At 35.2% G+C, this 13,584-nt stretch overlaps 1 protein-coding gene across 1 annotated transcript in view; it reads left to right on the forward strand.

The window, feature by feature from the left end:
• Window positions 1–13,584, forward strand: part of CFH (complement factor H) — a 99,957-nt gene that overhangs the window by 65,513 nt on the left and 20,860 nt on the right. The window contains exons 11-15 of the mRNA XM_060078930.1: window positions 3,667–3,849; window positions 5,704–5,880; window positions 9,814–9,990; window positions 10,781–10,963; window positions 11,071–11,250. Coding sequence (XP_059934913.1) covers window positions 3,667–3,849; window positions 5,704–5,880; window positions 9,814–9,990; window positions 10,781–10,963; window positions 11,071–11,250 — 900 coding nt within the window. The remainder of the gene's footprint in view (window positions 1–3,666; window positions 3,850–5,703; window positions 5,881–9,813; window positions 9,991–10,780; window positions 10,964–11,070; window positions 11,251–13,584) is intronic.

Consider the following 13,584-nt stretch of genomic DNA (forward strand, 5'->3'; position numbering starts at 1 on the left):
ATAGTATGATTCTGGCATAAATAATACACACATAGCCAATGGAACAGAATTGAGACCCAGAAATAAGCCCGTGTGTCACCTAATATTTAACAAGGCAATCAAAAATACACAATGGGGAAATGATGGTGTCTTTAGTAAATGGTGCTGGGAAAACTGGATATGTACAAACAAGAATGAAATTGGACCCCTATATTGAAACACCAACAAAAATTAACTCTAAATGAATTAGAGACTTAGATGTAAGACCTGAAACCATAAATGTCATACAAGAAAACTTGGGGAGCTAGTTTCTTGACACTGGTTTGGGCAATGAGGTTTTTTGATATGTCACCAAAAGCACAAGTAACAGAAACAAAATTTAAGTGGGACTGTATTAAACTAAAGGTTCTGTTCAGCAAATCAACAAAGGAAAAGGTAAACTATGGAATTGAAAACCATATATCTAATAAGAGGGTAATTTTTTTTAAAAAAAGGACTTTTACAACTCAATAGCAGAAATATCAAGTAATCTGATTTAAAAATGAGCAAAGGATCTGAGTAGACATTTTTCTGAAAAATACACGCAAAAGGCCAACAGATACATGAGTAGATAGTAAAACAATTACTAATCTTCAGGGAAATACAAATCAAAACCACAATGAGATATTACTTCACACCTTTTAGAATGACTTTTATCAAAAAATATAAGTGTTGACAAGGATGTGGAGAAAAGTGAATCCTTGTACACTTCAGTTGGAATTTAATTTGTTACAACTCTATGGAAATCAGTGTGGAATTTCCTCAAAAAAATTAATAGAACTTTCATATGTCCCAGCAATCTCATTCCTAAGTATGTATCCAACAGAAATAAAATCAATATCTCGAAGACATATCTGCAGTACCATGCTAATTTTAGCATTATTCACAGTATCCAAGCTTTGGAAACAACTTACGGGTCAGCAAAAAAATAAGTAAATAAAAGAATAAATAAAGATGTGATCTATATATGTAAAATGGAATATTACTCAGCCACAAGAAAGAAAAGAAGTCCTGCCATTTGATACAACATGGATGAGCATAGAGGACATTATGCTAAGTGAAATAAGAAAGAAAGAAAGAAAGAAAGAAAGAAAGAAAGAAAGAAAGAAAGAAAGAAAGAAAGAAAGAAGAAAGAAAGAAAGAAAAAAAGAAAGAAAGAAGGAAGGAAGGAAGGAAGGAAGGGAGAGAAAGAAAGGGAAACAAAAGATTCAATTCATAGAAACAAAGAGAAGGAAGGAAGGAAGAAAAGGAAGGGAGAAAGGAAAGAAGGAAGGAAGGGAGAAGGAAAGAGAGAAAGAAAGAAAGAAAATCACCTGTCTCCATTTCATTAGTGTTCGTTTATAGATACTTATCTTGTTCTTCTGACTGGAACGTATTTCTCTATTATTATTTTTCTCGAATCTCTGTGTTGATATCTGTGCATTAGATTAAATACCCACACATCTCCTAGTCTTCACAGACTGGACTCATAAGTAGAAAGCCTTCATCAATCAGCCTGGCCAGAGATTCTGGATGCCTCTCTAACCTCTATGCTCATCCAAACTGCTGTCTTTGTACTTAGCAGCTTCCAGGGGTCTAGAGTATGCCAACTCCCATCTATGTCCTGAGACAGGTGACCTAGAAGCCAGAAAAGCTGGTGAAGCTGGGAGCTGGAGTTTATCCCCTCACTCACTCTGCACTGAGCTGGGGAGAAGGACTGTGGAAATATCTGCATGCTCCTCCAAACCCTGGGCTCTTCCAAACCATGATTTTCTCTCTGAAGTCTTCAGGCACCAACAAATTCTGGGCTTCATCAGTTCTCAGAGAGAGGTTAGTTAGGAGCCAGTTCCTTAGGCAGCAGCTAGAAAAGATGAGGGTCTAAGGCTTCCCTGGTGGCGCAGTGGTTGAGAGTCCACCTGCCGATGCAGGGGACACGGGTTCGTGCCCCTGTCCAGGAAGATCCCACATGCCGCGGAGCGGCTGGGCCCGTGAGCCATGGCCGCTGAGCCTGTGTGTCCGGAGCCTGTGCTCCACAACGGGAGAGGCCACAACAGTGAGAGGCCCGCGTACCACAAAAAAAAAAAAAAGATGAGAATCTAGATGTGTAGTCTAACTCCTTCCATGGAAAACCTGGGAGCTGCTCCCTTTGCACTAAGGTAGGGGATGACCTGTGAGCAGTGCTAGCACAGCCATTCCACTTTGTCCTCAGTAGTCCCAGGAGACTGGAAATGCTGGGTCCTCCCAGAGGCAGGTGATTTAGAAGCCAGACCCTGGACTAGCAGTTGGAAAACTGGAGTCCTAGATTGTGGTTCAAACTCTTTGCTCCTCCAGGAGAAGCTGGGAGTTGAAGTTTCCCTCCCAATTATATGGTGCTATGCCTAGGTGGGGTTTATTGTGAGAGTGTGTCTCAGTTTTTCCTAACAGTTAGGATTTTAGCATTTTCTCACTTGCCTTGGATGCAGGAGCCTCTCAACCAGTGTTCTAAATAACGGGAGCTGATATATGCATAGCCGTTAATTCAGAGTGTCTGTGGGGAGAGGTCGAGGCATCCTATTCCATCATCTTACTTATGTCACTCTATTCTTTCAAATTTATATATGTTGTGTTTGTTTGCTTTCCTTTTTATAATTTTTAAGTAAAAAGAATTATTGATTTTCAATCCTTATTATTTTCTATTATTGATTTTCAATCTTTATTATTTTCTTTTATTGCTATTTAATGTTAAAATTCCCCTCTCAGCACACTTTCCTGTCATTTCATAAATCTTATAAAATTTTACTTATCACGTTTTTATTTTCATTCAATTCAAAATATTCAAAGTTTTCTCTTTTGATTTCTTCTTTATCCACGAGTTATTTAATAAATGAAGCTGAGCTCTCTGAAGAGACTTAGTAAGTGTCAGAAATGTACTTTACTATTTCAAGTTTAGTTATACATAGTTGAGGATGCATCATTTAGTCCTTTGTAGAATGAATACATGTGTTGATCATTTTCATCTTCATTGTACTCCATATATTGACATGGCTTTAAGCACCCAATTTTTTTGTTTGTTTGTTTGTTTGTTTGCGTTATGCGGGCCTCTCACTTCTGTGGCCTCTCCCGTTGCGGAGCACAGGCTGTGGATGCACAGGCTCAGAGGCCATGGCTCACGGGCCCAGCCGCTCCGCGGCATGTAAGCACCTAATTTTTTATGACAGACATTTCAAATTCTCAGATACAAAGGCTATGGTAACTGTGGTGGAAGATTCCGAGATCATCACCTGATCTGAGATACCCCAATTTGTTAACTGTGTTCTGGGTTGCTTAAGAGATCCTGACAAAGCAATGTTTCGAACAAGTCCCTGGAAAGGAAACCCATTGTTAGTAGAGTTCTGACATGCTGTAGGATTCCAGATCCATTAGACAAACAGATTTCTAATAATTTCCTAGTAAGGATTCTGAGTACTTTAAATCTTGCTTTGTTTTAAAAACATGAATAAAGTGTCTTGATTTAATATCTTTGGAAACTCATCGATTTTTTTCTCTCACACAAGAACTTAAATGATTAGAATTTTTCTAGGTTTACATTTATAAATGACTCCCCATTTTTCTATAGTTATATTATTTGCATCCTTATAAAATGTTTATCAAATATATGCTTACCTTTTCTTTATGCTTTCTCCCTTTTAGAAACATGTTCAAAATCAGATATACAAATTAAGAACGGATTTTTTTCTGAATCCAGCTTTACATATCCTTTAAATAAACAAACAAAGTATAAGTGTAAATCAGGATATGTAACAGCAGATGGTAATACATCAGGATTAATTACATGTCTGCAAAGTGGATGGTCAATGCAACCTGTATGCATTAGTAAGTAATTGATTATTTTCGTATTCATTATCCTAATGATCACTCTAGAGAAGTTTTCTTTAACTTCATTCTTTTTACCCTTTTTTTTTTTTTTTTTTTTTTTTTTTTTGCTGGAGTTGGGTGGTATGAGGTGTTGATGTGGTCCCATGCCTGTATTTGAAAAGATAAATTTAAAAATGTGTATCATTTTTTACCTTTTATGATTAATTACTAGAAGGGTAGAATATCATTGCATCCTTCACTTCAAGATTTTTTCACTTTAACACATCCAGTGATTAAAAACTAATTTAGCTAGGAGACATACCTATATTCTAGTATAAACTCATTTATTTTTAGCTGAGTCCTTTATGCTGATTGTATCTGATTTTATTTTATGAGACTTTTATGTCAGAATCTTTCCTCCTAAGCCTAAAAGTTATGTTTTTAAGTGAAGATATGAGTCCATAGTGCATAATCTTCAAATAATATAACTTGTAAAATGTGTATGTTTGAAACTGTAGGGTAGATCCACTTGCGAAAAATTCGCTCTATTAGGAAATCTTCATAAACATCTAGTAAGTGGAGACACAGAAACAATTCTAGATAGGAGCAAATTCTGCTGTGCTGAGAGATGTTTCTGTCCCACCACACAGATGTTTATGACGATTTTCTAAGGACAATTTGCGGAGTTTATCTTATTCATCCCAAAGCCGCACAATGATATTTTTGAAGTGATATTTTACATAGTCACTTCAAGTGAAGTGGATATTTAAAATATCCCTTTCTACTGTTTACATTTTATTTTTCTTTCCAATGTCTATGCTTAATATGGGCACTAGCCAAAGAGAAAATGATAAAACTTGCCCCCATATCACTCACTTTGTACTAATATGTGACCAATTTTCCATTCTAACACTCTTTTCATGGAAGAGAAAAGTTCTCAATTACTTTTGTCTTTACTAGTATAGTTTTGCTTTATTTTTTAAAAATTTTAAGCTAGTTAGCTACATAACACATTATGAAATTTGAGATTAATTATTTAAGCCTTGATTAACATCACTCTTATAGTGTTAGTGAAAATTGTTACTGTTCAATTTTACTTTCTTGTAGAGAAACATTTTACTTTCTTGTAACTTGTTATAAATAATAGAACTACTTCTGCATTCAACCTTGATAAATATAAAAGAATACACAACCATTAAAAATATATTTCGGAAAGCAAAATCAGCATGTGACTTTAAATATTAGTGTGTTTTAAAGTAGAATTCTATATAATGTTTAAAAATTTAATTACCTTGTTGAAAATTACTCTTTTTTTCAATTAATCAATTTTTCTTTGACATATATGTCACAACTGCTAATAAGTTCAGCATATTAATTCAGAAAATGCTGTTATAAAAATAGTATCAAACATCTGTAATTGCTTATTTTATTACTAGCCTGGGAAAAATGCATAAGTATAATTAAATTGAGAAAAATGTTCATAAAAGAAATATTTCAGAGACATTAAGTGTTGAGAAAAATGTGTAGAAACATATTTTTTCAGGAATTCCCTGGCGATCCAGTCGTTAGGGCTCTGCACTCCCAGTACAGGGGGCACAGGTTCAATTCCTAGTCAGGGAATTAGGATCCCGCAAGCCGTGTGTTGCAGACAAAAATAAAAATAAAAAAACAATAACAGAAACATATTTTTTTCATTTTGAGTAACTATTCCAGGACAGTGATCTATCACTGATATTCTTGGATTATTTTTGCATCATAATTTATTAGCACACACTAATTGGTAAAGCCCCCTTTCCCCTTGAGATGAGACTTAATCAGATTGCCCACTAAATAATATTAGAAATGAAATATTTTTATTCCATTATCCCTTAGAATCCTGTGATATGCCAGTATTTGAGAATGCCAGAGCCAGAAGTGATGACACATGGTTTAAGCTCAATGACAGGCTGGACTACGAATGCCTTGATGGGCATGAGAGCCAAGATGGACACACCACAGGCTCCATAGTGTGTCGTGAAGATGGCTGGTCTGATAAACCTGCATGTTATGGTAAGAACTCCTTTTCAGCTGTTGTTCTTTTCAAGATGAACATAATTAACAAAAATCATCAAAAATGTTTTATTTTTACCAAATTTGACTGATGTAGAGTCATTTTTAAGGCATGATGATTAAAATCAAGATGTCTCCTTCTGCTTTAATGTAAACTGGGTGGAGGGGAAGTTTTGAAGTCCAAAGACTCACTCATTACCAAAATGACAGTGTCTTACAACCTCTTCAACTATTTTGCTCCTGAGTTTCTGCTTTATACCTCCTACCTTGAGTATTAATTTCTGCAGGTACTGAGAGGAGCTCTTTATTTTCCCACTGTGACAAGTTCTGAGGACAGTGACATGAATCTCTTTTATGTTTGCCAATCAGCTGTCTTGTCTCCAGGGCTAGAAACAGGACTTCAATCTCTGGCCAACTGAGTAGATGTTGAATGTTCCAAGCCAAAGGAACAGTATATGCAAAGCTGGGCAACAAAATAGTATTTGGGAAATACCAAGGTTAATGGATTCTACTCAAGATGTGGGAGAATTTTATGAGCTGAGGCTGCATAGGAGGCAAAGGAAAGATTATCCAGGTTACTTCAGGGCATGTTCACATTTGGATTAATTTTATGATTGATGAAAAGTCATAAGGAATTTTAAGGAAAGGAATGATATAATTTTATTTGGATTCTTGAAAAAAAATTTTTTTTCAGGAAGCCATGTAGGGTGAGAAAGAGTGGGGATTAGATAAAGATATGGCTGAAGAGATGCACAGCAGAGGATAGGTTTGGGATATATTTTGTTGGCAGAAAACACAGATAATGTCACTAAATGGTGGATGTCGAAAAGAGCAAAAAGTCAAGGGGCTCGCGTGTTTGCTCTCCATTGCTTCATAAGCAAGGAGGTAAATGGAAATGACTTTGTCAGGTGCTACTGGCAGGAGAGAGAACACTTTTGGAAGAACACTGCAACTTTTGACTTGAACACATTGTGACTGGGCTGCCCATGTATCATAAAAATTGGATATATCCACTACAGAGTTGAATACATGGATCTAGCCAGGAGATACACCTGTGAGATTATCACCCTATAAATAATGACATCACATTGGGAAATAATGTAGAATGAAAACAGAAGAGAGATCAAGACTGAGCCCTGAAGCATTCCAGCATTTAGGTGTCAGACAAAGAGGAATAGATGGCAAAGTAGATAGGAAAAAGGAGAACCCAGAGAATTTAGGGAAAAAACTTAGAAATGAATGTCTCATAGACGTGGAGAGAAGAAAATGAGTAAAGGTAAAGGAAGTATAATAGATCGACTAATGGTGAAGCCTGTGGAGTCACCCTGGTTGGGTTCTAATTCCAATTCTACAGTTGGTTAGGCATGTATCTTAGGGCAACAACCAAGCCTACTTGAAGCTTTGTTCATGCTTCCTAATCTGGAAAATGGATTAGTAATTACCAATGTTCTAATATTTCAAAGGATTTTGGACTAAATTATTCATATAAAGTTCTTGCCATAATGCCTGCCATACAATAAAATCAAGGAAATTGTCATCTAATTAAATTATTATGATTGTTAGAGTGGTGAATATTTCTAATTCAGTAGATATGTCCAGTTAGAAGACTGTAAAAATGTGGTGCATTTGGCTACATAGAGGCCAACAAAAACTGTGACAGAGATGGTTTTGGATGGAGTAGACAGGGAAAAACCTACATAGAATCTGCTGAAAAAAATGATTAGTAAGAAACTTAGCACAGCATGTGGACATAACTCTTTCAAAAGATTTGCTAGTGGCAGAGAAGAAGAGGTTCAGGATATATTGCTAGGGGAATTATGCACTGAATAAAGAATTATTTAATGGGAAAGATGAGAGTGTAATGAACACTGAAAAGGATATGCTAGAGAGGGGAGCAGGCAGAGACTGAACACAGGAATTTCCCTGTGAAGAAGGGAAAGGAACCAGTGCTGCTGAGAAAACCCTGGGCTTTGGTGGCAACAGCTCTACTTCCAACTTCCTATCAGGAGGAAGGAAGGAAAATGGATGTGTAAATCTAATGCTGAAAAGAAGCAGTCGCTGGAGGTTTCTATTTTCCTTTGAGGTAGGAGACAAAGTCATGTGAGATTAAGTGGTGCACAGGGGAAGGAGGAGAAAGAACACTAGTCAGAGTAGAAAAGATTAAAAATAGAGATTTCGGACAGACACCAGAGTGAATTTATAATGGAAATGAAACAGGCTTGTTCAACAGTGTTCTGGGCACAAATTTCACTTTTCAGGCTGTCAACAAACACCTAATATGTCCTAGAAGTAGGCTAAGAGAAAATGATAAAAGATACACACAGGGGATCTGCCTTTCAAGAGCTTTCCTTCCACTATGAAAAAACAACAAATAATTAAGGTAAATAATGAACCAAAAGGTAAAATATTTCTACTATATTTTCCAAATAACTGTATTCGAAGAACAAAAGAGTCCAAGTGCTTAGAAAATAGGAGGGGACTGAAGGCTCTAGTTCCTACAGGAAGACATCTATGCAAAGAAAAGTTGGAAACCATTCATTCAGCATAGAGATAAGGGTCTGTGCAACAGCCGAGGCAGCAAAGAAATTGACCTATTTTAAAAATTCTGTATTGACTCCGACTCCAGGGGCAGATAGATGACATTGGAAGTGTAGGCAAGGAATGGATTGTAAAGTGTTTGGAGCTTACTCTAAGTAAAAGGGGAGGCTCTTAACATGATCATGGCTTTCTTAAACTCACTGTCTTTATGTGAAGACAGCAGTTGGAAAGTAGCCTACAACCGATGTTATTGTTAATGCAGCATTTTTCACAATATGATAAAATAGGAATTTTATATAAGCACAAAATATATAAACACAGACACATACCAATAAAAGTATTGCCATGTGGAAATTTGGAGCGGAATTTTCGGAAAGGAATCTCAATTGTTCTCATCAGGCATGACCTTCTCAACTAAGCTAAGAAACTCAATATTAACACAAAACAAAAACTACTTTTTGAGTTATTTTTTGTGACATTAGTTTTAAAAATAGTTAACTTACATCTAACTTTATGACTATGTGTTAAGACGACTTTCAGACAGTATGAATTTTCATTTTGGTGAAATTCTTATTTTCAAATTCTAGTTTTGAGTTTTATAATTTAATTAACAAGATAGGAAGATTCCAAATAAGAAAAATGCAATTTTTCATAATTTGTACCAATGTCACAAATTTCATACATTTTATAAATTTGGGGGAATAATTTTACACATCTTTAAATTGAATCAGAATAATTATAAATATATTCATAGTAAGATCTTTTATAGATACAACAAGAATAGATCCTTGTATATCATGTACATAATCATGACCCCTAGAATATGTCTATCTCTGTGACCTTAAACATGTTCCTCATTTTGTTTCATGTTTCAATTTGATAATGTTTCAGTTTGATTTCCACACTTGTAAAATTAAGGGATTTTTAATGTTCCTGTAACTCATATACATGAGAAATGTCTCCCTTATGTGTTCTGGTTTCCCAATTATATTTTTAAAAATACCATTTTTCATTTGTGTGCAATTTAAAAATTGTAGCATTCGTTTTCTTTAACGTGAGAGAATCTTTTGACGTTTTGAGACAGAAAAAGTAACATTAAATTCTATAAGTGTCAGTGATAAAATCATATCCAGTTCAAACAAGCTGACTTAACAAATAAATTATCAGGACACATACGTTGCTGTTCAATACCTTAATATTTCTCAAAGAGCCCCATATGAATGGAGAGGGTGTATAAAAACTAATATGTAATGTTTTACAAGGAAGAGAATTTATGTGCTGCCCCTCTCAATATGCATGCAGTACCCAGCACCTCATTTTTACATGACACATATAATATTTATTTGGCAATGATTAGTTATATATTCTCACTAAATTATTTTTCTCTTTCTATAGAAAGAGAATGCAGTATTCCACAAATGGAAAACAATTTAGATGCTAATCCCAAGAAAGACAGATATAAATTTGGAGACGTGTTGAAATTCTCCTGCATACAAGGACTTATTATGGTTGGAGCAGATTCAATTCAGTGCTACCACTTTGGATGGTCCCCTAATCTTCCAACATGTAAAGGTAAATATTTATCTTACAGCTGCTGAACAAGAGTTAAAACCTTAGTCATCAACCATTTGTTTCCTCTCTTAATTTTCTGTCTGCTTCCAGTGCATCTATAATCTAATGCATTAAGCCAGAGGTATACCCACCAAGGACACTTGTTGGGTTGTAGATAAAACAGTTTTCCTTATTTAAGAAATTAATGTCCAGTTGCTTCTTGAAAAGTGTGGTGGAAGTATCCACAGATATGTATAAGGAACCTGACACCGGCAGGATTTCTTGTTAGTTTTCCTTTTGCCTACAATTCCACCATTAATATTGGACATTTTATATAATGTGGGACTTACCTTAAGTGTCATCAAGTGTGTCTAAACAATGTCCAAGTAGCTTATAGTCAATTCAATCATATGTAAGCCTGGAATAAAAGTTAAAACTTGATCAAATGCTTGTTTCAAAGGATAATATTTTTTTCCAAAAGTTTTGATACAATGTTTCCATGGAATAAGAATATTGTGATGATTTACACACCCATATTGATTAATTGGTTTGTATACCTATTTAGGGTATCTAGATTATTGAACATGTTTTCTGGGCTTACATAGGCTTCCAGTATGTAAGCTCAGGATGAGTAATAGAACTACAAAACAGAGTCTGGTGTCAACACCATTGTTTTTTCATTGTTTAAGAATGCTAAAATAAATTATGTAATAAATAATAAACTAATTAATAAAAAATATCTGTGTTAGCTAGATTTTTAAGCCATAAAATAGCCCACATAACCATTATTTACACGGCATGTCTACTGTAGGGCGAGCAAAATCGTGTGCTCCACCTCCTCAACTGCTCAGTGGGGAAGTTAAAGAAACACAGAGAGAAGAATATGGACACAGTAAGGTGGTGGAATATGTCTGCAATCCTGGATTTCTGATGAAGGGCTCTCATAAAATTCAGTGTGTTGATGGACAATGGACAGCTTTGCCCGTGTGTATTGGTAATGTATTAAAAATAGTCATATTTAAAAGTAAGTCAACACTTTTATTTGTATTCTTATACAAACTTAAATGATAAAGATGAACATATTTTTGTGAAATTTTCCAGAGGAGAAGAGTACCTGTGGAGATATACCGGAACTTGAACATGGCTATGTCAACAGTTCTGCTCCTCTCTATCACCATGGAAACTTGGTAGAGTTCAGTTGCAGAGAAGGATTTACAATGATTGGGCCCAAATCAGTCACATGTATTAGTGGAAAGTGGACCCAACCTCCTCAATGCATTGGTGAGAATGCACTTCTCAAATTGACATTAACATTTGCAACCATATTATTGAAATTTAGAGTTATCCTTGAAAATGTCAATTTAAATTATAATGATTCCCAACATTTGTTGTTTATAATTCAATATGTGTCTGAAGAGGAAAAGTATAAACTAGAAGAGAATTTTATGAATCTTTCTGTCCTGATATTAACATTGTTTATCTTTACAAGTGTGAAGCTAAATCTTACTGATATTCACATGATTAAAATATGAGTACTAGTTACCAGGAAAATACAACTAACTCTGCAGAAATACCATTTTTGTTTTTATATGATACTCTTTCTTTTAGGACCTTTAAAACAAGGAAATATGGCTAAGAAAATACCCATTTCATGCATTCCTTTAGGAATCTTGCCTCTCTCAAACCTTCTAACAATGATGATTTCTCAGTCAGTTTCAAATGCAGCAAAAAGAAGTTAACGTGCTGGAGGAAAGGTGGGCTCAGGCCCTCCCAGTCAGTAGGTAACTCAGTCACAGGAGGCCCTTGGGCTGGGGCCAGGAACCTGCCCTGAATGATGCATTTCACTGTAAGTGAATCATCCTGACCTTTGGATGACCAAGTCTTTGATGACTTCCCGCGAGAATCTTAGCTATCTTCCTTCACTTTTCCCTTAGATGATTTCTTTCCTGGAGTTTTCCTGGGTCCTGCATTCAAAGAGAGTCCCGGATGCCCGCTCTTACTTATTCATCAGATTTCTAGTCATTAATTATTCCAAGAAGAAGGTAGGGCTTAGGCTCAGGCTCAATGAGAGCAGGGATTCATACCTGTTTTGTTCACTGATATATTACCAACACCAAAAGACTGGCTGACAGATGGGAGATATTCAATAGGAGCTTATTAAGTTAATCAGTAAATTTCATTGTTTATTACTCCCTACATTTCTACTAAACACAGTCCGGTCTAAGGTATTGCCAGTTCTTCACCAAATCTCATCTTTATCCTCTTCCATCTCCACAAATGACCTCGCTTCATTAACTTTTCATTCTACCTTACATCAAAACATGTGCTTCAATGATTACTCCCCTGATCTCAGAGTTTTCCTTGCAAAGTTAATCCTCTGCTTGTATTCAGTTTAACATAATCCCTCTCAGCTATAATAGACCTTATTCCAATTTTCTCCTCTCAGTGTTCATTTTGTCAATCTGTCTAGTCTAGCTTTTCATTCTTCTTACTATATTTATTTTCTCCTAATAAATAAGTTTGCTTTCCTTTCAGAAACCAGTCAATCATAGGATGACGACAGCAGCCACCACTGCTCCTTTTGAGTATACATCTTCCTTTGTTTAGCATTCCCTGAAGAATACTATCGGCTTTGTCTCCCTCAACACTCTGAACACATCCCCAAAATAGGGCTGATTCTCAAGCCTCTAGTGTGTTTTGAATTCATCTCCTTATTTCATGTTATTTTTTTCAGGGTGGCATTTTCAAATCATTACTTTTCAGTAGCCAACTACTTGACTTTTCTTTATTCTGTTATCCTCACTTGACTCTTGTCACTAACAAATCATTAACAAATACTACCAAAGACCTATATTGATATATTGTCATATTCAAAACGACTTCCACCTGCATTGATTTTTTGAAATAGGTAGCTATAAAAAAAGGTTTTTTAGTCCATATTTAACTTTTTTTCTGGAGCCAGAAAAAAATTTTTATTATGGCATTATATTGGAACATAGAATGACCTGGTGTATAATATAGCTCCTCTAAGACTCTACGTATATATAGAGAAAACAGGTTTTAACTTTAAGTACCCACTTTCTTATTCCAAGTATTTGTTATTTTTTGGTGATCTTTCAAAAGATCTGCTTAAAAATTAAGATTCTATTTTAAAAAAAACCTTAGACGTACTTTTCTAATTATGTTTCATTATTTTTCTTGAAAAAATATGTATAAGCTATCAACTTGATATTCTATGTCCACACCTAATTGTTTTTATTTTTATGTTTTAAGATTGTGAATTAAAAGTAATTCAGAGATGCTTGAGATCTAAAAACAAATGAATGTGAACATTTGCACATGTTTCAAGTTTGGGACCACATTATTCATGCGATGACTATTCACTATGTAGATCATGCAAAAATGTTCCAATCCAAAATGCAGAATGTCTTTAGGCTGGATATTTTCTCTGAAATTTCAAAAACTGGATGCAGGACTCAGGTTCATATATAATAGTCCATTTCATGCAATCTGTTCAGTAATAACTTGGTTGGTAGAATCTGTAGCCATAAATTGTAAGTTCACTATATTACTGACTTCATAGCTATTTATTGTATTTGTTATTTGGTTCTTAGA

The sequence above is a fragment of the Mesoplodon densirostris genome, chromosome 2, assembly GCF_025265405.1.
Source record: "Mesoplodon densirostris isolate mMesDen1 chromosome 2, mMesDen1 primary haplotype, whole genome shotgun sequence".
NCBI classification, from domain to species: Eukaryota; Metazoa; Chordata; class Mammalia; order Artiodactyla; family Ziphiidae; genus Mesoplodon; species Mesoplodon densirostris.